The sequence below is a fragment of the Hemiscyllium ocellatum genome, chromosome 15 (genome assembly GCF_020745735.1).
Source record: "Hemiscyllium ocellatum isolate sHemOce1 chromosome 15, sHemOce1.pat.X.cur, whole genome shotgun sequence".
Taxonomy (NCBI): domain Eukaryota; kingdom Metazoa; phylum Chordata; class Chondrichthyes; order Orectolobiformes; family Hemiscylliidae; genus Hemiscyllium; species Hemiscyllium ocellatum.
The window spans coordinates 4,350,095-4,373,817 of NC_083415.1; the positions used below are offsets into that span (position 1 = coordinate 4,350,095).

The window sequence follows — 23,723 nt, forward strand, 5'->3', positions numbered from 1 at the left end:
AGGAGGCCAAGATAGATGGTCCACTGGGCGCTTCTGGCTAAAGATGGTTGCAAATGTTTCTGCCTTATTCTTTGCATTGATGTGCTGGGCTCTGACAGCATTCAGGGTGGGGATATCTATGGAGCGTTCTCTTCTAGTGAGTTATAGAGTCTTACCACATGAAAACAAACCCTTCGGTTCATCCAGGCCATGCCAAACTAGTCTTACCTGTTTACGACTGACCCACATCCCTCCAAACACTTGTTATTCATAGACTTATCTAAATGTCTTTTAAACGTTATAACTGTACCTGCATTCACCACTTCCTGAGGAAATTCATTCCACATTGTATCAGATTTTTGTGGATGCTTTCTGTGAGGTCAATGGTTTAGTACCATTGCTTCACCAGTGACAGCAAAATCCAGATCACAGAGCACATGGGGAGGGAGAATCAATTGCTGTGCACACAAGATTTCATGAAATAAAAGCATCCGTCATAGAAAGAAAAGCTTTACTTCTCTTAAAAAAACGAAACACAATTAACTCAATCCCCACTGTATAAATAGCGCTAAATAGTTCATGAACCAATGAACTGCAATAAAGGCTTGTGAGATGCCAAATCAGCACTGAGCAAGTTGGTGGCCTTACGTTTACTAAGGTGATGCAGGAAAGCACTCGACCACAGGCGTGGGGCCCATTTGTTCAGAAGAATCTGTTCTTAGTGTCAATGAATCGGTATAAATAAGGTGATAACATTTGTTCACTTGTGGAATGTGTGGCAGTACTTCCTTCCCACGCCAGAGGCACACATATTTCACAGTGGGATGTTGGATAACTAAATTGCTAGCTTATATCAAAGACTCTGAACAAACTCATAGTCAATTGGAAAAGAACGTAATTTAATAAACTGAGTGGAATATGCACGTAATAGAACAATCTTGATACATTTTCATCTATAACACACTGAGCAGATTTGAATTTATTAAGCTTAGCTCCCTGATTTTGACTGTTCTGGGAAGTGAATGTCTGATTACCCTTACAGGCTAGGAAAATACAAAAGGCTGGAAGTTGGAAAATAGAGAGAGAAAACATTCGTCTGTTGATTACATTCACTGACTGAATGGTTCAAGGGACGGACACACACACACATACACACACACAGATAGGCAGGAGAGAAGCTGGTGGAAAGATTAACCCTTATGGTCTGACTTGAGTGAACACTGGCTTGTCATGGACTGAACGTGTGTTTGTTCCCTGGAGCTCATGATCTGGGAATATTATGAATTTAAGTTACCTTTTGGGAATCGTAAGATGATTGTAAAAGAAACATGGACATGTTAGCTGAGCGAGGTGAGCCCCCCGGCCTTTTTTCAGAGTTTAGACTAGTCTCCCGTTATGATGTACCAGCCAAAACAATTGACCATTCATCCGGCCTGGCTGGATAAAGGTTTCTCATTTTGATGCACATGGAGCTTAATTAATCAAGAGTACTTAGACCTGTCAATGGGTTCTCTTCCTCTGCAAACTTTTGACATTCTATTGCAGCTTATCGGATTAAGAACATATGGTGTTTCTGTAATGCTAATACCAAAATTTCTGGATAAAGACAACTTGTTTGTAGCAATAAGGGGAATAGCCTGAGAGAGTTCTTACAGGTAAGAGCTGGTGCCGCTACTCTGCTTAGGGTTTAACAACCTAAGCTCAAGTCTGGCTTATAGGTATCCATGCTATAGTGTAACACTGAATCCATTGGTAAATAAAGGTAAGAATTTAAACTAAAGAGTTTTATATTCCAGACTATCATAGACTACGATCTCCAGGATTTACCAAGAGAGGCTACAGGTTGAGTCCTAGGAGAAAGTGAGGACTGCAGATGCTGGAGTACCAGAGTTGAAAAATGTAGTGCTGGAAAAACACAGCAGGCCAGGCAGCATTCGAGGAGCAGGAAAAACGACATTTCGGGCATAAGCCCTTCTTCAGGAATGCGGCTGGTGTGCCAAGCGGGCTGAGATAAAAGGTAGGGGAGAGGGAATTTGGGGGAGGGGCACTGGGAATACGATAGGTGGAAGGAGGGTGAGGGTGATAGGCCGGAGAGGGGGTGGGGGCGGAGAGGTCGGGAAGAAGATTGCAGGTCAAGAGGGCTGTGCTGAATCTGGGGGTTGCGACTGAGATAAGGTGGGGGGGGGGGGAAATGAGGAAGCTGGAGAAATCTACATTCATCCCGTGTGGTTGGAGGGTTCCTAGGCAGAAGATGAGGTGCTCTTCCTCCAGGCGTTGTGTGGCCAGGGTCTGGCGATGGAGGAGGCCAAGGACCTGCATGTCCTTGGCGGAGTGGGAGGGGGAGTTAAAGTGTTCAGCCACGGAGCGGTTGAGTTGGTTGGTGCAGGTGTCCCAGAGGTGTTCTCTGAAACGTTCTACAAGTAGACGGCCTGTATCCCCAAAGTAGAGAAGTCCACATCGGGTGCAGCGGATACAATAAATGATGTGTGCAGAGGTGCAGGTGAATTTGCGATGGCAGGTCGAGTCCATCAGGGATTCCCTGAGCTGACTCGAATAGGTACTTCAGTAGCATCCTCTGGGAGTGATCTCCTTATGACAACAAAAGACAAAATCCAACCCACAAAGTTCAGACAGCTAACTATGCATGCACTTCTCGTTCACTGATCTGTTTTCTTTCAATCTTGAGACTCGTTCTCTGCACTGTTATACCATTAAAATGATAGCAGCAAGATGTGTTACATCTTTCATTGTGTAAGTGAATCGATGAGATTTTGCACAGCCTGTTCTAATGCTCCATAATGACAAAGGCTAGGCCTTGTAAGCCTTAAGGGGCTGTAAGGGCTACTTTTTGAAGTTGGATGGAATTGTGGATGAAACAGCGGCTGAAGATTTCTGCATTCTGTGCTTTTTGTATCATTTCATATTTCTTGTTTTTCTAGCAGCTATGTGCCACTGTCACATGAAACTTCTTTTGCACTGTTCTTTGGTATCTCTCCACAGCATTGAGTTGACTAAACACAATTTATAAAGATGTCTTGTTTGCATCTTCCTGTGCAATCTTACAGATTTAAACCACATCTTTAACAGAACCCAACCTTAAGCTGCTCCAAGCAATTTTAGCCAGTCACTGTCATTCCAATGCTTCCTTTTGAGAAGGTTAAGCAGGACAGTCCATGTGTTTTGGGCAATGTCTGAGCCTCGATGAACAAGTGCCAGAGCACCAGAAGACATTAAACCATTCAGTCCCATTTGCCTATTCCCCCTTTTGATAAACCTCAATTCTACTTATTAGCAATCTATTAATTCCAGTCTTGAGACATCTGTCACCTCAGCGTTCACAATATTCTTGAAAAGAGAATTCCAGATTTAAAATTCTGCTTCTTGAACTCACTTCTAAATGATCGTGCTGTAATTTTAAGCTTCTGTACATTTTTCCCCAGCAAAGCAAATAATTTTTCAGTAACTATTCTGTTGAATACTTCAATCATTTTCACACTACAGTTAAAATTACTGAGGAAAATTTGGATTGGGTGACCAACAGATAGAGGAAGAGTAAGTAGCTAGTGCAAGGATCCCTGGTGGTCATTTCCCTCTAAAACAGACATACTGGTTTGGATACTGTTTGGGGAGATGGCTCACCAGGGGAAGGTAGCAGCAGCTGGGTTCATGGCACCAAGGCTGACTCTGCTACACAGGAGGGCAGGATATTTAGTGGCAGAACGATAGTGATAGGAGATTCAATTGTAATAGAAAGAGAGAGGTGTTTCGGTAGTCACAACCAAGAGTCCAGGATGATATGTTACCTCCAGGGTGCAAGGGTTGAGGATGTCTTGAAGCAGCTGCATGACATTCGGGAGGGGAAGGCTGTTAACAGTTATCTGCCGTGGCACATATAGGCACCAATGATACAGATCAAAACAAGGGATTAAGAATTTGTTTATAGCATAAGCAGGCAGGGAAAGATTCTGTTCGCCAAGCTGGGAGTTTTTGTTGCAAACGTTTTGTCCCCTTTCTAGGTGACATCCACTGTGCTTGGGAGCCTCCTGTGAAGCGCTTCTGGTATGTTTCCTTCGGCATTTATAGTGGCTTGTCTCTGCCGCTTCCGGAACTGACAACCGGAAGCGGCAGAGACAAGCCACTATAAATGCCGAAGGAAACATACCAGAAGCGCTTCACACGAGGCTCCCAAGCACTGAGGATGTCACCTAGAAAGGGGACGAAACGTTTGCAACAAAAACTCCCAGCTCGGCGAACAGAACCACAACAATGAGCACCCGAGCTACAAACCTTCTCCCAAACTTTGAAGGCAGGGAAAGAGTTAATTCCTAAGCTTTGTGAAACAAGAGGTATAGCTGAGCAGATAAGAACTTACAGTTAACAATGGGGTGCAGGAGGCAAGGGTAATGGACTAACAAGGTGTAAAAGCAGTTATTATGTAGAACCATTTAACAATACTGGAAGCATTCAGTATGCAAAGTCAGCTAACAAGGGAAAAATATCCATTGTATGAATCCAGTTAACAAGGTGAAGAACATTCATTGTATAACAGTCAAGGGCTTGGTCGCTGCTATTAATACTTGTTGATTGCAACAGTCACCCAATGAATGTGTATGTTGCCGTATCTGGATGTTCCTCCTGTAAAATGACTATATAGTTCATTGAGAAACGGCTCTAGCAGAAAAGACCATGAACCTATGTCTCTCTCTTCTTCCAGGGCCCAGAATAAAGAGGAAGGTGGTGAAACTGTGTCTATGAACATTTCGCTTTGATGGTGGGGCGGACGTCAATATTGGTGTAGGCAGCAGGATCCAAATGGATAGTTTGATCGGACGGTGTCAGCAGATGCCTGGAACATCAATGTCTCGAGACTGACAGGCCCACAAGGTAACCTTGGTCCTTCTCGATATACTTGTGTGCTGGAGACGGTCCCCTTGTTCGGTTGCTCTCTATTCTACGAATTCCTTGAACGGCAATTAGTTCAGTCCAGAGACACAGCTTTGCAATAGCACAGGCAGGCAGAGGTTCGAGTCCTCAGAGCTCCATTGGGAGAATAGCGGTATGATTGAGGTTCGAGTCCTCGGAGCTCCATTGGGAGAATGGCGGTGTGATTGAGGTACGTGTCCTCGGAGCTCCATTGGGAGAATGGCGGTGTGATTGAGGTACGTGTCCTCGGAGCTCTATTGGGAGAATGGCAGTGTGTTTGAGGTACGTGTCCTCGGAGCTCTATTGGGAGAATGGCAGTGTGTTTGAGGTACGAGTCCTCAGAGCTCCATTGGGAGAATGGCGGTGTGATTGAGGTTTGAGTCCTCTGCGCTCCATTGGGAGAATGGCGGTGTGATTGAGGTACATGTCCTCGGAGCTCCATTGGGAGAATGGCGGTGTGATTGAGGTTTGAGTCCTCTGCGCTCCATTGGGAGAATGGCGGTGTGATTGAGGTTTGAGTCCTCTGCGCTCCATTGGGAGAATGGCGGTGTGATTGAGGTTCAAGTTCTCTGCGCAGCACTGGGGTTCAAGGCCCCTTCGGCGGATTTGATTGAGGGGCAAGTCGTCAGCGTGGTGCTGGGATTCGAATCTACAAGGTGGTTGATTTGAGGTTTAAGTCTTCCGCAACGTGCTGAGGTTAGAGCTTTATGTTAAAGTGAGCTTTGAGCTCTATGTTTCAGTGGGATTCGGGTTCTCTGCGTTTGGACGGCTTCGACTTCAGTGCCATGTGGACACTGTAAGGGCTTTCTCTTTTTATTTGTAATTTCAGTGAGAGGATGCAAAAAAAACAAGAGGCGCTGAAACTAAGGCTGTGCTAGTATTTGGGTTGAAAAAGGAAAGTTTCAATGTAAATTGTACCATACTGAGAGTGCTGTTTGAAAAATTTGGTTTGTGAAATACTGGTTCAGTAAAATCCTTTTTAAGTAATTGTTTTGCCTTGTGTGAATCAGGATCTCAATGTGTTTTGTGGGCTATGCAATGGGGCAGATTTTGTTTTACACTGAAGTTGCACAACATTATGTCTTTTTTAAAATTATCAAACTTACGACCTTAAAATTAAAACAAATTGATTGAGTGTCTTGAGCCTCTGATTAGTTTGAAATTCTATAATGCCTGTTAAAAAAAATAGGTCAGTGGTCATGCTTTAGCCAGATGAGAGTATTGTATTAAAATATCTTTGCTGCTGCTGTGTTTTTAATAGAGTGATCACAAAAAGAAGAGTGCACTTTCAGTTTGATGTTTTGTTAAGATTTTCTCGAGAATATTAGAACTTGAAACTGAGCTATTCAGTTCTGTTAATTATTAAGACTTTGTTGGCCCCCTTCACTTTGTAATTTCAAAGAATGTAGATCTCTACCAAAGTTGCCACTGTAATTCTGACTGTTTTATTTGGGAAGTTTCATTTGAAGAATGTATTTTAAAATATTCAACACATGTTTCCCAGCAATATTTGAGATTTAAATCTGAACTGAAACTGCCTCTTCAACTGCTAAAGCATAGGAAACATTTTGTGGTTTTCTTGCTGTTCTAGATTTTGGAAATACTTTTCCTGACAGCTTTCATATTAGCCAAGTCTCAATTTGTTAAAGGAAAATAAGTTTTGAATAACCTGAATATAATTCTCCGAGATTTTGATTTTAGAACTTTATTGTTTATATTGACTGAATTGTTTAGGCAGTACAATTTAGAAGTTCATGGATTGTAAAGAACTTGACAATGTCATAAATAGTGAACAGAGTAACAGACTTCAAGAAGTCAAAGAATATTGAAATAGGCAGACACAACTCTGTCTTTAAATGTGTGACTGTCTTCATACTGATAACTACCTTGACAAGGAAGGAATGAGACAGGGAATGCAAAGATACTTTCAGTAGCTAACATTGTCTCTAGAGTTTCTCCAGTCACAGGTAAAGCATACCTTGGGACCACCGCCCACCCCTCCACAACCTGATCCAATGAATTTAATCAGCTCCCCAGTCAGGAGCATGAAAAGTGAAGAAGTTAACAATATTGAAGAGGAGGTCGGTACGCTTTGTATCAGTGGCCTTCCTGCGGACATTAAACCACATGAGCTTTACCTTGTCTTTCAAACATTTAACGATATGAAGGTGCATTGATCAAGCTAACATCACAACAGCCAGTTGGCTTTCTTATATTTAACAGCAGAGCAGGAGCAGAAGCAGCAAAGAATGCTGTATTCACCTGGCCTGCTGCTGCAGCACTGCACACTCCGATGCACTGGTATCCTCTATTTGAAGCATCTCCGCAAGGATGGCAGTCTCTTCGGCTTTGTTAAGTATTTAATTGCCCTTATCCAAAATTCAGATTTCTCTGAGGAGGGATGCAAAAACAGACTGAATTTTGTTTTCAGGTTGGACTTTACTGAAGGAGATTTTGGAGAACTGATTCATTTCCACTCACCTTGGACAGGATGGAGTGGTCACTAAGGACTGTGGTTTAAGAACTTTTACTGGTGAATCTTTTTTTTTCCACATGGGAAGATTGTTCAAACTTTAATTACTGTAACCGAGTAGTAATTTTGTTGTTATAATCATTGTATGTTGTGTGTCAAGTTCGTTTAAATACTGGCTGTCAGTCTTATGAAAGCTAGTACTGCCATCTTGGTAGTGATCATGAAATAATAAAAGGAGGAAATGAGACTGTATATAGGATATAAACAGGCAGGGAAGAAGTTAAGTTGAGTTTGGTGAAACAGGCTCAGCTGAGCATGACTCAAATCAGATAAGAACTTACAGTTAACAATGGGGTGCTTGAGGCAAGGGTGTTGGGTAAGCAACGTAGAAAAGCGATCATTTTGTAGTACCATTTAACAATATTGGAAGCATTCAGTATGCAAGGTCAGCTAACAAGGGGATTAGTATCCATGGTATGAACCCAGTTAACAAGGTTAAGAACATTCATTGCATAACAGTAAAGGGCTTGGTCTCTGACATTGATATGTATGCTGCCTTATCGTACACTCCTCTCAGTAAGATGACTATAGTTCCAGAGAAGACTGTGAACTCATGTCTCTGTACACATGGGTGATCATTCTCTCCCTCTCCAGGGCTCAGAATAAAAGATGAAGGAGGTAAAACTATAATATGCCTCTGAACATTTTGCTTCGACGGGATTGGGGACAGCGGGGGGTGGAATTTGGAAAGTTAGGAGTTAAACAAAAATGTTGGACCTCAAAGGTAGTAATTTCAGGATTGCTATCAGTGCCACATATTAGTCAGAGTAGGAATGGTAAGAGAGCGAAGATGAATATGTGAGTTGAGGGATGGTGCAAGAGGGTGAGATTCAAATTTCTGGGACACTGAACCTGATTCTGGGGGAGGTGGGACGAGTACAAACCAGACAGTATGCACCTCGGTAAGACCGGAATCAATGTCCTGGGGGGAGTGTTTACTAGTACTGTTGGGGAGAGTTTATATTAATATAACAGGGTGATTGGAACCAATGCAGAAAGTTATGGGAAGTAAAGTGGGAACAGAAATAAAAGGCAAAAAGAGGAAGCAGAAAGTAGAGAAACCAAAGACAAAAGTCATTATTCATAAAGAACAATAAATGTCAAAAGAAAGAGCCTGAAGGCTGTATATCAATGCGAGGAGCATTTGTAATAATGTGGATGAATTAATTATGCAGACAGTCATTAATGAATCGTGTTCACGGAGACGTAGCTCTTGGGTGGCCAAGAATGGGAACGCAACATCCAGGGGTATTCAATCTTCAGGGAATAGATTGAAAGGGAAGGGAGGTGCGGTAGTATTACTGGTTAAGGAGGAGATTAACACAATAGTAAGGAAGGATGCCTAAATGATGTTTGGAGCTGCAGAACATCAAAGGGAAAAATAGTTAGTAGGTGATGTGTACAGACACCAAACTGTAGATGTAAGGTTAGGGATGACATCAATCTGCATATTGATTGTACTAACCAAACTGGTGGCAATGTGATGGAGAAAGATTTCCTGGAATGTATGAGGGATGGTTTCCTCAACCAATATGTCGTGGAACCAACGAGAGAGCTGGTCATCCTGGACTGTATATTGTGTAGCAGAAACATAGAAAACAGGTGCAGGAGTATGCATTTGACTCTTCGTGCTTACATCACCATTCATGATGATCATGGTTTATCATGCAATTTCAGCATCCATTCCTGCTTTCTCCCCATATCCTTTGATCACTTTAGCCACAAGGTCCATGTCCATCTCCCTCTTGAATATATCAAAAGGACTAGGCCCCAACAGTTTTCTGTGGAAGAGAATTCCACAAGTTCGCAACTGTGAATATAGAACTCCCTCCTCATCTCAGTCCTGAATGCCTTATCCATTATTCTTAGACTGCAAAACCTAGTTCTGGACTTTCCTTACATCGAGGACATTCTTCCTGCATCTAGTCTGTCCAGTCCCATCAGGATTTTATGTGTTTCTATCCCCTCATTCTTCTAAATTCCAGCAAGTACAAGCCCAGACATTCCACTTCTGCCATCCTGGGAATCAGTCTGGTAAACCTTCACTGTACTCCCTCAATGGCAACGTACTTCAGACTAGGAAACCAAACTGCACACAATACTCAAACAGGCAGGCTGAATGACTTACTCCTGCATCAATTTTCTATCTTTCTATCAGTTTCATCATACCATACTTTAACTGTAGCTCCTTAACTCAAGTTTCTAGATCCTAAGTTTATAACTTAACATTAAATCGAGATTTACACCATTTACCAAGCCATTTCATGTTATTTCAGTTCAATGTTGGTAAGTTAATGGGGCCTATGTTCTCTTTAAGAATTATAAGGTTCATTTTAATGTTGTGTCCCATGTAACTTATGACTAGCATTCCCTCTAATTTTCGTCTTGGATGTTCAGGCCTCTAAGGTCCATGTGCGCCATCAACTTCCGTAACTGACATCAACTCTCATGAACATAACCTTGGAAGAGCTGCTTTCACACACAGCCTTGTAGCTTAGAGGGAATGTTGTTTAAGACTCCTCCTCATGCCCAACTCTCCAACGTGTAGCCCTGCACAGCTTGCTTCAAAATGGCCCTCATGCTTGATTACTTTGTTCAATCTCTCGGGTTTTGGAATTAGATGAGCAAATTCTTTACCATCAGTGGATTTTTCTGAGTAGTGAAATATTTCACAACAGCATCAAAGGAATGTAGCTTCCACCCTGTACCGAGTATTGGCAGCCACATTATCCCAATGTCAATTGAGTAGGACTTTAGGGGAAGATGCCATACCACCTGTAGCACAGAATTTGAGATAAAGACAGCTGCTGCTATTGCTCTATAACAAAACAGGGGTAATTGCTGCAGTACCTTCATGCTAGTGAGAATAAATTACTTTAAATCAAACATTTACTGGGAGCAACCAGAGTCTAAAAACAAATGGAGAACAGCACCAATACTTCTGCAGCATCAGGCTACTCACAGTTTATTAAAGGAACATAGGTGCTGAGGTTTGAAAAACATTGAAATTTGCATCAGTTAAATTTACCTGCACCTTTGAGTTGTGATTAGCTTTGTATAAAACATTTTATCCCCAAGTTTCTCCATTCAACAATGGAGACATTTAACAATGTAAAACATTCTTCCTGAGATTATGTTGGAAAGTGAATACTACTCCAGTTCAAATCTGACATTTGACACAGTTAGGAATAAAACCTCAACGCACACCAACAAATGTAAACATACAGTTCAAAAGAGCAATTATCCAACTGAATGAATTTCACGTGAGCTTAGCAGTTTTTTTTAAAACTAGGGGATAATGATAACTGCAGATGTTGGAGAGTCAGAACAGTTAAAGAGTTGAGCTGGGAAAAGCACAGCAGGTCAAGCAGCATCAGTGGAGAAGGGGAGTCGATCTTTCAGGTCCTGAAACACTGACTCCCTTTTCCCTCTAATGCTGTTTGACCTGCTGTGCTTTTTCCAGTTATTTATCAGTGTCTCAGCTGTCAGCCGGTGTGGAACCCCACCTTTGAGAAACATGAAATTGGGAGATGCAAGTTACAGCTAATTAAAACCACTACTCAGACAAATCAAACAGCTTCGCTGACAACAGCTTTTGGTGTTAACAATATTTACCATGAATGAGTGAGATGTTTTCCCATAAGAACTTCTTTTCCACAGACATGTGCCAAAGAAGCTTTCCAATTCATCTGAACAGAAAAATGAACCAAGTCTAAATACAATACCCTCAACAATGCTCCAACACTGGAATGGCAAACTAAATCAGGTGTTTAAACATTTTGGAGTGTATTTTCAACACACAATGTTCTGATGCTGCACATACAAGTGAGCCACCGAGTCAAGCTAGCATTTACCACTATCATATCTCAGGCCTCTGTTATTTGAGCTGTATCACAGCTGTCACTGAAACTAGAAACTAAATATGTTAATGGTATTGGGAATTAGGTGAAACAGTCTTTTCAACTGCAGGACCCAGTACAGAACTAAACCAGCTAGGCGATTTCAACTGACCGAGTCTACATGAAAGAAACTTGGTCGTTGCAAACCAATGCTGAGTGAGTATAGACCAATAGAATGACGTTGCAATAAATTTACTCACAGAATTGTTGGTACAAAAACAAAACAAAAATAGTGATAGGTCTGAGGCTAAAAGCCTTGCCAACTATAGCAGCCGGGAATCCTCAGTTGAGGGAAAAGGTGGATGTTTCTGAGGCTCCCTTTCAGAAGGCAGCATCATCAGAACAGATGTGACTATGGTGGCGGCTGGTGCCCATAAACTGGAAATTCTGAAACTGATAGAAAGAGCCAAAAGAATTGTCAATGGAAGTGGGAAGGGATTGGACAGAGGAAGAAATGAAATCAAGTCAAGGTAGGAAGAGATGAGTTCCTGGGGTAGGATCAGGCAGGATCAATGGGTCTGACTTGGTAGTCCTGAGAGTCTATATAGCCAGTGTCTGCATGGGTTTCCTCCAGGTGCTCCGGTTTCCTCCACAGTCCAAAAATGTGTAGGTTAGGTGAACTGGCCACGCTAAATTGCCCATAGTGTTAGGTGCAGGGGTAAATGTAGGGGAATGAGTCTGGGTGGGTGTGCTTCGGTGGGTCGGTGTGGACTTGTTGGGCTGAAGGGCCTGTTTCCACACTGTAAGTAATCTAATCTAATCTAAGGTGTCCCTATCCTGAAGTCCCGTTCTTCCATTTGGAGCAAGATGCACTTTGAGGAATTGGGAAAATAGGAAGTAGTATGGACCCTAGGGGCAGAACAATAACAAGCATATATAAGAGAAAAACAAAAATGCTTTAAAAATAGTCTTCAGGGACTTCCTGAAGCCAAGCCCTCGTTATTCAATATCACCACATATGCAATTAGTAACAGCAGTGACTGCAATATATATATTTTAAATTACTGTTTAGATAAAAGGTTTCAATAAAAACTAGGAAAACTCAAATTAATAGAATTCCCCTGACAAATTAAAAAAGCTACTGAAATTTGAATAACCCATTAAAATTTAAATGTAGATCTACTGAAGTCAATATGCTCAGAACATACACAATGCCTTACAGAACATCTTCAACACAATAAACCCCATCACATGATATAAATCCTTGACATGCTCAGCTAGAAGCAGTCTCTTTGCAGTGAATTGGAATTGTATTTCAACACCTATAATCCTTTCAGGAACCACTTGAAAATATTATAAACATTCTCCTCTAAAGCTATTGTGTTTGTAGACCTTCAGCATGACACATTGTGCCTTTATAACTTTCTCCTTTACCATTTGAATTGAAAACCCAAGCTAAGCTGAGTACAATACTGACAGTGAGCTCATTGTTATACTCAAGATGTTCACTGGCACAGTGCCATAGTGATGGTGATGCTCCACTGTGGTAGGAAATGCAAGGGCCACACACACACACACACAACTACATCCAGGTCAGGAAAGATATGCAGCAAACAACAGCACAAGCTGCCAACCTAATACCAACTACAATCAACAAAGGAGGGTCAGCAAAAGCTTGCAACATGACTTGCTGCGGAAGGGGAAAGGAAAAACCCAAAATGAGTCATCTGTGGACAGAAACAACAAAGATTAAATACAATCAAATGGATTACAAATTCAAGTCCCCAAACAGAGTGGAATATATGGTTCTATTAGGGTAGCCTTGATGCTGCTGAAATCCAGCAAGAGATCCTGGTCCCCAAAGTAGAATGAAACTACTGCATTACTCCAAGCACTTAGAAGAGCCCAGTGAAGACTATGGCTCATCCTCTACAATAATACCAATTCCACAAGGTACTTTTGTACCAAAGAAGTGACAAATGAACTCCCAGCCAAACTTCTGGTATGAGTTCCGAAGAGTATGCTTTGTTCTTAAAACTTTTAAACTCTTTGTCTGTCCACAGGTGCTGCCAGACTTGCTGAGCTACTCCAGTACTCACATTTTATCAACTGCTTAGACACTATTCAGTGGATGAGCACATTTAGACACAAGGGTGACAGTTTCAGCCAATAGGGCTGCGATGTGGTTTCAGGACACCAAGTGTAATTTCAAGTTTGGAAAGAAACTTGATTTGGATGAGTACTTTCAATAAAGCTGTGACTGAGTGGATTCAGCTTTTCTCTCTCTCTCTCTGTACCGCAGATTTTAACCCATGTCATGTGTTACTGAATGTAATTAGGAACGGGTGAATAACAAGGAGCCACATCAAGCCCAAAATAGCAATAGACCTTGGTCTTTTACTGAGTGAGTTGTTCTCAGCTAGAAGTAGTGAACAGACGATACAACTGGTTTCAGACCACTTTGGGTATGGGACACGAATCATTTATCTTGCCCACTTGCTACACCACAGAATGGCCAGGGTGAGGGAAGGGGGCAGCAACAAGACGTGGGTAAGGTAATTACCAAATGAATAATTTATGACTTGCTCAACACAACAATTATATAAAAATATATTTCTCTGAGTCTTTATCATTGACCAGAAATGTAAGTGCTCTGAAGCTATAATTCAGCACTAGCCCAAATATTGCCACTATCGACTGACTCGCTCAATCACCCACTTGACCCAGGCTTAGTTTGCAGGTTGGCACCTATAGGGAAAACATTTATACCAAATCACAAATGGCAAATGTTCAGGGGGAAAGAATTCAAATCTCACCAATTCCAATTTTAAAAATTTAAATTTCAATGTTATGAAATCGAGAATTCAAAGCTGGTTTCCGTAATGGCAATATTTAAACTTCACAGATTATCATAAAATCCAATCAAGTTCATTAATGTCCTTTAGGGAAGGAAATCTACTTTCCTTACCTGGCCTGCCTTACATGCAAATTCACATCTACTGTAATATGGCTGACTCTTAACTGCTGTCTGAAATGGTCCAGCAAGCTACTCAGATCATGGTCATTAGGGATGGGCAATAGTTCCCAGCATTGCCAGCATTTCCCGGCACTCCAAGAAAGTTTTGACTTTACAAATACTTTCAGCACCTCCACAAAGACATCAGCATCTGCTGCAAGCCCTGTTGTATTTAGAATGCTTTCTTCAGACATAATGCAAGTTTGACATGAAAGGGCTCTGAAAGGTTCCGGAGATGTAGAGGAAAGGATTGCAAATAGCATTCTGGATAGGAGTGAAAGTAAAAGGGTAGTTATTATGGAGGACTTTAGCTTTTCAAATGTTAACTGGAAATGCTACAGTTCAAGTACTTTAGATGGGTTGGTTTTTGGTCGAATGTGTGCAGGAGGATTTCTTAACACAGTATGTAGACAGGCCAACAACAGGTGAGGCCACATTTGATTTGGTACTGGGTAATGAACCAGGCCAGGTGTTAGATTTGGAGGTAGGTGAGCACTTCGGCGATAGTGACCACAATTTGATTACCTTTACTTTCGCGACAGAAAGGAATAGGTATATACTGCAGGGCAAGAGTTATATCTGAGGGAAAGGCAATTATGATGCAATTAGGCAAGATTTATGATACATTGGATGAGGAAGGAAATTGCAGGGGATGGGGACAATTGAAATGTGGAGCTTATTCAAGGAACAGTTACTGTGTGTCCTTGAGAAGTGTGTACCTGTCAGGCAGGGAGGAAGTAGTCCAGCAAGGGAACCATGGGTTTACTAAAGAAGTTGAATCTCTTGTCAAAAGGAAGGCTTAGGAAAGATGAGACATGAAGGCTCAGTAAGGGCACTTGACAGTTACATGTTAACCAGGGAGGACCTAAAGGGAGAGCTAAGAGGAGCCAGAAGGGGACATGAGAAGTCATTGGCAGACAGGATCAAGGAAAACCCTAAAGCCTTCCACAGGTGTATTAGGAAAAACAAAATGACTACAGTAAGATTAGGTAAAGACAATGACTGCAGATGCTGGAAACCAGATTCTGGATTAGTGGTGCTGGAAGAGCACAGCAGTTCAGGCAGCATCCGAGGAGCTCTTCAGATACAGTAAGATTAGGGCCAATCAAAGGTAGCAGTGACAAGTTGTGCGCAGATTCTGAAAAGATAGGAGGGACCCTAAATGAATATTTTTCATCGGTATTCACACAGGAAAAAGACAATGTTGTCAAGGCAAATACTGATACAGACTAGATGGGATTGAGGTTCATAAGGAGGAGCTGTAAGCATTTCTGGAAAGTGTGAAAATAGATAAATCCTCTGGGCTAGATGCAATTTATCCAAGGGTTCTCTGAGAAGCTCAAGAGGAGATTGCAGAGCTTTTGGCTTTGATCTTTATGTTTTCAATGTCTACAGGAATAGTGCCAGAAGACTGGATGATAGCAAATGTTTTCCCCTTGTTCAAGAAGGGGAGTACAGAGATAACTAGAGATAATCTAGAGAGATAATCTAGAGATCATCTCGAAAGGAATAATTTGATTAGGGATAGTCAACACAGTTTTGTGATGGGTAGGCCGTGCCTCACAAACCTTATTGAGTTATTTGAGAAGGTGACAAAACAGGTAATTGAGGGTAAAGCATTTGATGTGATCAATATGAATTTCAGTAAAGCGTTTGATAAGGTTCCTCACGGTAGTCTACTGCACAAATTAGAGGCGTGGGATTGAGGGTGATTTCGCAGTTTGGATCAGAATTTGGCAAACTGAAAGAGAGAGTGGTGGTTGATGGGAAATGTTCGTCTTGGAGTTCAGTTACTAATGTGTACCGCAAGGAACTATTTTTAGGGACACTGCTTTTTGTCATTTTTAAAAATTACCTGGATGAGGGCATAGAAGGATGGGTTCATAATTCTGCAGATGACACTAAAGTCGGTGGAGTTGTGGGCAGTGCAAAAGGATGTTGCAGGTTACAAACGGACATCGATAAGTTGCAGAACTGACAGATGACAAATGGCGTTTAATACAGAAAAGAGTGGTGATTCACTTTGGAAGGAGTAACAGGAATACAGAGTATTGGGTTAACGGCTAAATTCTTGGTAGTGTTGATAAACAGAGAGATCGCAGTGTACATGTGCATAGATCCCTGAAAGTTGCCACCCAGGTTGATAAAGCTGTTAATAAGGCATACAGTGTGTTAGTTTTTATTGGTAGAGGGATTGAGTTTCGGAGCCATGACATCATGTTGCAGCTGTACAAAACTGGTATGAGCAAAGACTGAGGGTCTTGAGGCTGTTTTTGTTAGAGATATAATTGAGAGGCTGTTTTCATTTGAAAGAAGGTTAAAAGGTGACTTAATAGAGGCATACAAAATGATCAGAGGATTAGGAAGAGAAGAGCCTTTTTCGTGAGTGATGCCTAGCATAAGGGGATATAGCTTTAAACTGAAGGGCGATAGATACAAGACAGATGTCAGAGGGTAGTAAGGGCATGGAATGCACTGCCTGCAACAATAGTGGATCGCCAACATTAAGGACATTTAAATGGTCATTGGATAAACATATGGATGATAACAAAATAGTCTAAGTTAGATGGTATTTAGGTTAGTTTCACAGATTGACGCAACATCAAGGGGCAAGCTGCAATGTAATGTTCTAAGTTCTATGTCTCAACAGCCCTCTGAGGCAAAGAATCCCACAGATTCACTACCCTCAGAATAAATTCCTCCTCATCCCTCCATTAAATGTCAATCATTATTCTGAGATTATACTCTCTGATCTTAGATTCTCCCACAAGAAAAAACAAGCATTCCACATGTAGCTTGTTAGCTAAGTTCCTGAAGAACCTTGCAAGTTTCAATAAGATCACCTCTTCTAAGTCCCTTAGTATAGGTCGAAACCTATACTTTTGCATCTATTTTTGAGTTATCCACAAGCTTGGCTATAATACTTTTCTGCAAGTCATTGTTATATATTGTAATCAATTGTGACCAAGCATTGATCCCTGCGGTATTTCACCAGTTACAGGTTGCCATCCTGAAAATGCCCTCCTTCCCCCTGTTCCTAATTGTCCCTTCTATTAGTTAACCAAACCTCAATTCATGCCAACATACTATGTCCAACAAAATGGCCTCTTACCTTATTAAGCAGTGGCATGCTATCAAATGCCTTATGAAAATCCAAACAGAAATCACAGCCACTACTTCTGCTTTTTGTAACCTTGCTACCACCTCAAAATTAGAGTACACTGGCTGGCTTCACTTCCAATGAAAATTCAGTGACTGCCATGATTCTGCACTGAAATATCAGATTAAGGGCAGAGCAAACTATTAAGGGAAAATTCCTCGAGTAAAATGAAGAAATGTCACCATGCAGCAGTTAATTGGTCAAACCTGCACCTATAGCAAAGTAAAACTAGAATTGTGACTGTAAGAGAATTCTATTGCTGCTAATATTTTAAGTTGTGCCTTTTCGCTCAGTTTCTTGAATGAACATACATTAAAAAAAATGTCCATTGGTGAGCAGGTGCTCATGCCTCTCTTCAAGCCTTAATACACACACAATACTGAGCTTTGTCAAATCCTGTGATTGATACTGACTTCACAGACAGATATTTTCCTCACTAAATCTTGGATTAGAAATGGGTACTTACATATTGACTGCAGACATCTATGTTGCTGCATTATCACTGGTAAGAAAACACTGATCACCCATGGACAGTCGAGATTGCAATCCCTAGCAGTAGTTTCAAAACTCGGGCTACAGCGATGAGAGTGTAAACACAGGTCACTCCACACTCAAGAGCCAGATGTTTAGGCTGTGTTTTCTCAGGGATTATCCTGTCTAACCACCACAAGTTTGGAAGAACAATAGGCTCAGTCCCCCAAACAGGGACACCACTGGTTATGGTATCTGATAAGGGATTGCCTCCTAGGCCAATGTCTGGGTTACACTTCCTCTCCCTCCACATGATCAAGGTGACCTTTCTCATCTGTCACTTTCTTACAATTTGTTATGCAAATGCATTTTTGGAAAAGTTATACCGTCTCTCCCCCCCCCCCCCAAACCGGCTACCTTTCATTTAATTATAGAAGTTCTCAGCCAATTACAGTTCTTGGAACGTTAGACTTCGCTGCAATATTTATCATAACGAGCAAATTACTGGCAATAAACAATCTTCCACAGCTCCTTACTGTATCTGATGTGTTGTAACACATTTATAAAGCATCAGTCAACATTTGGAAAGGGCACTTGGAATTGCTATGACAGACTGGGATCCAAGTTCAGAAGCCAAGACAAGGACCACAGGAAAGAAAAATTTCTTAAGATTCTTTTGCAAAGCCAAGAGGATTATGGAATATAGTTTTCAGTACAGAAACTTTTGCATGGCTGCTTAGAAAATTACAGCTATTAATAAATTCAAACAAAATGGAAATCAGTTAAACAATTAAATTTAACTGCGATCCGGAGAAACCAATCTGAACCCACTTTGACAAGATCCCCTGAGAGATCCTATGCAAAGTGCAGGTCATCACAGTGAAGTGTCAAAAGGAAATTAAGTCCTTTTATAATACCCCTGACCTTATACATCTCCAAGAAGGCAAACAGATACTTTTCCGTGGGGAGTTAAATTGTGTACCTTTGGGATACATTAATGTGATCACAAGAAGTACTGCAGAATGGCTAAACATTCAGCCTTTTGAGACAGCTCATGTCAATCAGTTGCTCAGCTCAACATATCAGGCGTTTAATTCCGGCTCGATACTGTACAGGGTTATCTGCTTCAAGACAATAAAAATGCTGCACAACCCATTCCAGCCCAGTATGTGTGAAAATAAGGCAAAGGAAGGGCCCAAAGCTTCCTGGTGTTGAACATCCTCTCTACACCAAATAACAAGACCAAAACTTGAACACAAATCATTTGGATGACTGAGGGGATGCAGTTGCAGAAGGACAACACTGTTTATTGTGTCAAAGACAAAAATAGGAATAAGGTGGAATGGTGAAATCCAGAGGGATGGGGGGAGAGACAGAATGCGTGCAACTGTCTTTGTATGTGTGGGGGCAAGCATGGACGACCGGGAGAGGTGATCGTGGGCAATTGGGGGGAAAAGGGGGATCGAGGGCAACCAAGGGGTGAAGGCGGGCAGCCGGGTGAAGGAGGGAAACGCCAACAGCTTGTATGGGGGGGGGGGGGTGTTGCGGACTTCTTGGGGGAAGGGGGGGGGAAGACTGGCACCAGGTAGGGGTGGGAGGTGGGAAATGCAGGAAGCTGAGGGGAGGCAGGAGCTTTGTGAAATCCTGTGATTTCACGGGGGGGGGGGGCAAAGTGAGCCATGGGGGAGGGAACTGGGATATGGGGGTAGGAGATATGGGGAGAGGGAGGGATACAGGGGGGTGAGGGAATACAGGGTGGGGAAGGGGTATACGGGGGGGGGAAGGGGTATACGGGGGGGTGGGAAGGGGTATACGGGGGGGTGGGAAGGGGGATACGGGGGGTGGGAAGGGGGATACGGGGGGGAAGGGGGATACGGAGGGGGTGAAGGGGGATACGGGGGGGGAAGGGGGATACGGGGGGGAAGGGGGATACGGGGGGGATACGGGGGGGAAGGGGGATACGGGGGGAAGGGGGATACGGGGGGGAAGGGGGATACAGGGGGGAAGGGGGATACGGGGGTGGGGAAGAGGGATATGGGGGGGAAGGGGCATGCATGGGGGGGAAGGGGGATACGGGGGGGCAAGGGGGATACGGGGGGGGAAGGAGGATACGGGGGGGGAAGGAGGATACGGGGGGGAAGGAGGATACGGGGGGGAAGGAGGATACGGGGGGGGGGGGAGGATACGGGGGGGAAGGAGGATACGGGGGGGAAGGAGGATACGGGGGGGAAGGAGGATACGGGGGGGAAGGAGGATACGGGGGGGGGGAAGGAGGATACGGGGGGGGGGAAGGGGGATACGGGGGGGAGGGGGATACGGGGGGGGAGGGGGATACGGGGTGGGAAGGGGGATAAGAGGGGGAAGGAGGATACGGGGGGGGGGAAGGGGGATACGGGGGGGGGGAAGGGGGATACGGGGGGGAAGGGGGATACGGGGGGGGAAGGGGGATACGGGGGGGAAGGAGGATACGGGGGGGAAGGAGGATACGGGGGGGGGAAGGAGGATACGGGGGGGGAGGAAGGGGGATACGGGGGGGGGGGAAGGGGGATACGGGGGGGGAGGGGGATACGGGGGGGAAGGAGGATACGGGGGGGAAGGAGGATACGGGGGGGAAGGAGGATACGGGGGGGGGAAGGAGGATACGGGGGGGGGAAGGAGGATACGGGGGGGGAGGGGGATACGGGGGGGGGAAGGGGGATACGGGGGGGGAGGGGGATACGGGGGGGAGGGGGATACGGGGGGGGAAGGGGGATACGGGGGGGGAGGGGGATACGGGGGGGAGGGGGATAATGGGAGGGGAAGGGGGATACGGAAGTAGGGAAAAGGCACACGAGGGGGTTGGGAAGAGGAATACGGGGGGGGAGGAGGATACGGGGGGGAGAAGGGGGATACAGAGGTTGGGAAAGGGGATACGGGGGGTGGGGTAGAGGGATACGGGGGGAAAGGGGGATACGGAGGTAGGGAAAAGGCATACGGGGGATGGGGAAGAGGGGTACGGGGGAGAAGGGGGATACGGGGGCAGAAGGGGGATATGGGGGGAGGGGGGATTAAGGTGGGGAAGGGGGGATACGGGGCGGTGGGGAAGGGGGATACGGGGCGGTGGGGAAGGGGGATACGGGGCGGTGGGGAAGGGGGATACGGGGTGGGGTGAAGGGGGATACGGGGTGGGGGGGAAGGGGGATACGGGGCGGTGGGGAAGGGGGGATACGGGGCGGTGGGGAAGGGGGGATACGGGGCGGTGGGGAAGGGGGGATACGGGGCGGTGGGGAAGGGGGGATACGGGGCGGTGGGGAAGGGGGATACGGGGCGGTGGGGAAGGGGGGATACGGGGTGGGGGGGAAGGGGGATACGGGGTGGGGGGGAAGGGGGATACGGGGCGGTGGGGAAGGGGGATACGGGGCGGTGGGGAAGGGGGATACGGGTGGGGGGGAAGGGGGATACGGGGCGGTGGGGAAGGGGGGATACGGGGTGGGGGGGAAGGGGGATACGGGGCGGTGGGGAAGGGGGGATACGGGGCGGTGGGGAAGGGGGGATACGGGGCGGTGGGGAAGGGGGGATACGGGGCGGTGGGGAAGGGGGATACGGGGCGGTGGGGAAGGGGGATACGGGGCGGTGGGGAAGGGGGGATACGGGGTGGGGGGGAAGGGGGATACGGGGTGGGGGGGAAGGGGGATACGGGGCGGTGGGGAAGGGGGATACGGGGCGGTGGGGAAGGGGGATACGGGGTGGGGGGGAAGGGGGATACGGGGCGGTGGGGAAGGGGGGATACGGGGTGGGGGGGAAGGGGGGATACGGGGTGGGGGGGAAGGGGGATACGGGGCGGTGGGGAAGGGGGGATACGGGGCGGTGGGGAAGGGGGATACGGGGTGGGGGGGAAGGGGGATACGGGGTGGGGGGGAAGGGGGGATACGGGGCGGTGGGGAAGGGGGGATACGGGGTGGGGGGGAAGGGGGATACGGGGTGGGGGGGAAGGGGGGATACGGGGCGGTGGGGAAGGGGGATACGGGGCGGTGGGGAAGGGGGATACGGGGCGGTGGGGAAGGGGGGATACGGGGGGAAGAGATACGGGGGCAGGGTTCTGTGGGGGATATGGGAGAAGGGGGATGGGGATGGTGGGGGATGTAGGGGGTGATGGGCGGGTTAGGGGGAGGGGGTGATGGGGGGAGGGGGTGATGGGGGGAAGGAGGGGAGGGCGATGGGGGTGGGGGTGGTGGGGGATGTAGGGGGATGGGGGTGGGGGTGATGGGGGGATGGGGTGATGGGGGGATGGGGTGATGGGGGGAGGGGGTGGTGGGGGGAGGGGGTGATGGGGGGGGGGGGTGATGGGGGGAGGGGGTGATGGGGGGAGGGGGTGTGGGGGGAGGGGGTGATGGGGGAGGGGGTGATGGGGGGGAGGGGGGTGCTGGGGGATGTAGGAGGGATGGGGGAGGGGGGGATGGGGAGGGGGGATGGGGAGGGGGAGATGGGGGTGGTGGGGGATGTAGGGGAATGGGGGATGGGGGTGATGGAGGGGAGGGGGATGGGGGTGATGGAGGGGAGGGGGATGGGGGTGATGGAGGGGAGGGGGAGGGGGGTGGAGGGGGAGGGGGGTGGCGGGGGAGGGGGGTGGCGGGGGAGTGTCTCTGCAGAGCTCTGGCCCCGCCTCAGTCTCTCTACCTCCCGCAGCTCGGTCCCCGCTCTCCCGGAGGCCAATGCCACATTCTCAGGAGCTGTGACCGCGGGGATTGTCTGCCTCTCCCGGTCTCCCTCCTGCCCGCGGTTCCCATTGAATGGCCGGGCCGGGGGCCGGAGGCAGGGGGTCGGGGGCCTGGGGCCGGGGGGCGGGGAGCCGGGGGGTCGGGGGCCGGGGGGTCGGGGGCCGGGGGGTCTGGGGCCGGGGAGCCGGCCTCCCCCTCCATCCCTCCCTCCATCCATCCCCGCCGCCGGCGGCCGCGGGCTGAGCTGCTCCGATGCGGCCTACCCCCAGGCCGGCTCGATTTGGGAGGAGGTCCGCGCACGGGCGGCCTGCCCTTGAGAATGACAGTGAGCGAGCCCGGACCGGCGTCTTACCTCTGAATTTGAGCTCGTTGGGCGGCTCCAGGACGAGGAGCTGCTCCGGGCGCGCCATGGCCGACACACACACACACAGAGAGGGAGAGAGGGAGGGCGGTGACGTCAGCACCGGCCCAGCACTGACCCCTGCGGCCGGAGGCTGAACTGCAGCAACACCAGCCCAGTGGGTGCTGAATACTCAACCCTCAGTCTACCTGGGGTACCCTGAAAACCCCAAAACCCAGGGGGTGATCCCTCAGTCTACCTGGGGTACCCTGAAAACCCCAAAACCCAGGGGGTGATCCCTCAGTCTACCTGGGGTACCCTGAAAACCCCAAAACCCAGGGGGTGGTCCCTCAGTCTACCTGGGGTACCCTGAAAACCCCAAAACCCAGGGGGTGATCCCTCAGTCTACCTGGGGTACCCTAAAAACCCCAAAACCCAGGGGGTGATCCCTCAGTCTACCTGGGGTACCCTAAAAACCCCAAAACCCAGGGGGTAATCCCTCAGTCTACCTGGGGTACCCTGAAAACCCCAAAACCCAGGGGGTGATCCCTCAGTCTACCTGGGGTACCCTAAAAACCCCAAAACCCAGGGGGTGATCCCTCAGTCTACCTGGGGTACCCTAAAAACCCCAAAACCCAGGGGGTGATCCTTCAGTCTATCTGGGGTACCCTGAGAACCCCAAAACCCAGGGGGTGATCCCTTAATCTACCTGGGGTACCCTAAAACCCGGGGGGGTGAACCCTCAATCTACCCAGTGTACCCTAA

General features: G+C 46.6%; 1 protein-coding gene across 1 annotated transcript in view; it reads right to left on the reverse strand.

Moving 5' to 3' along the window:
* Positions 1–23,071, reverse strand: part of vapb (VAMP (vesicle-associated membrane protein)-associated protein B and C) — a 120,930-nt gene extending 97,859 nt beyond the window's left edge. The window contains exon 1 of the mRNA XM_060835934.1: positions 22,971–23,071. Within this exon, the coding sequence (XP_060691917.1) occupies positions 22,971–23,028 (58 nt within the window). The 5' untranslated portion in view covers positions 23,029–23,071. The remainder of the gene's footprint in view (positions 1–22,970) is intronic.
* Positions 23,072–23,723: the final 652 nt, after the last annotated feature.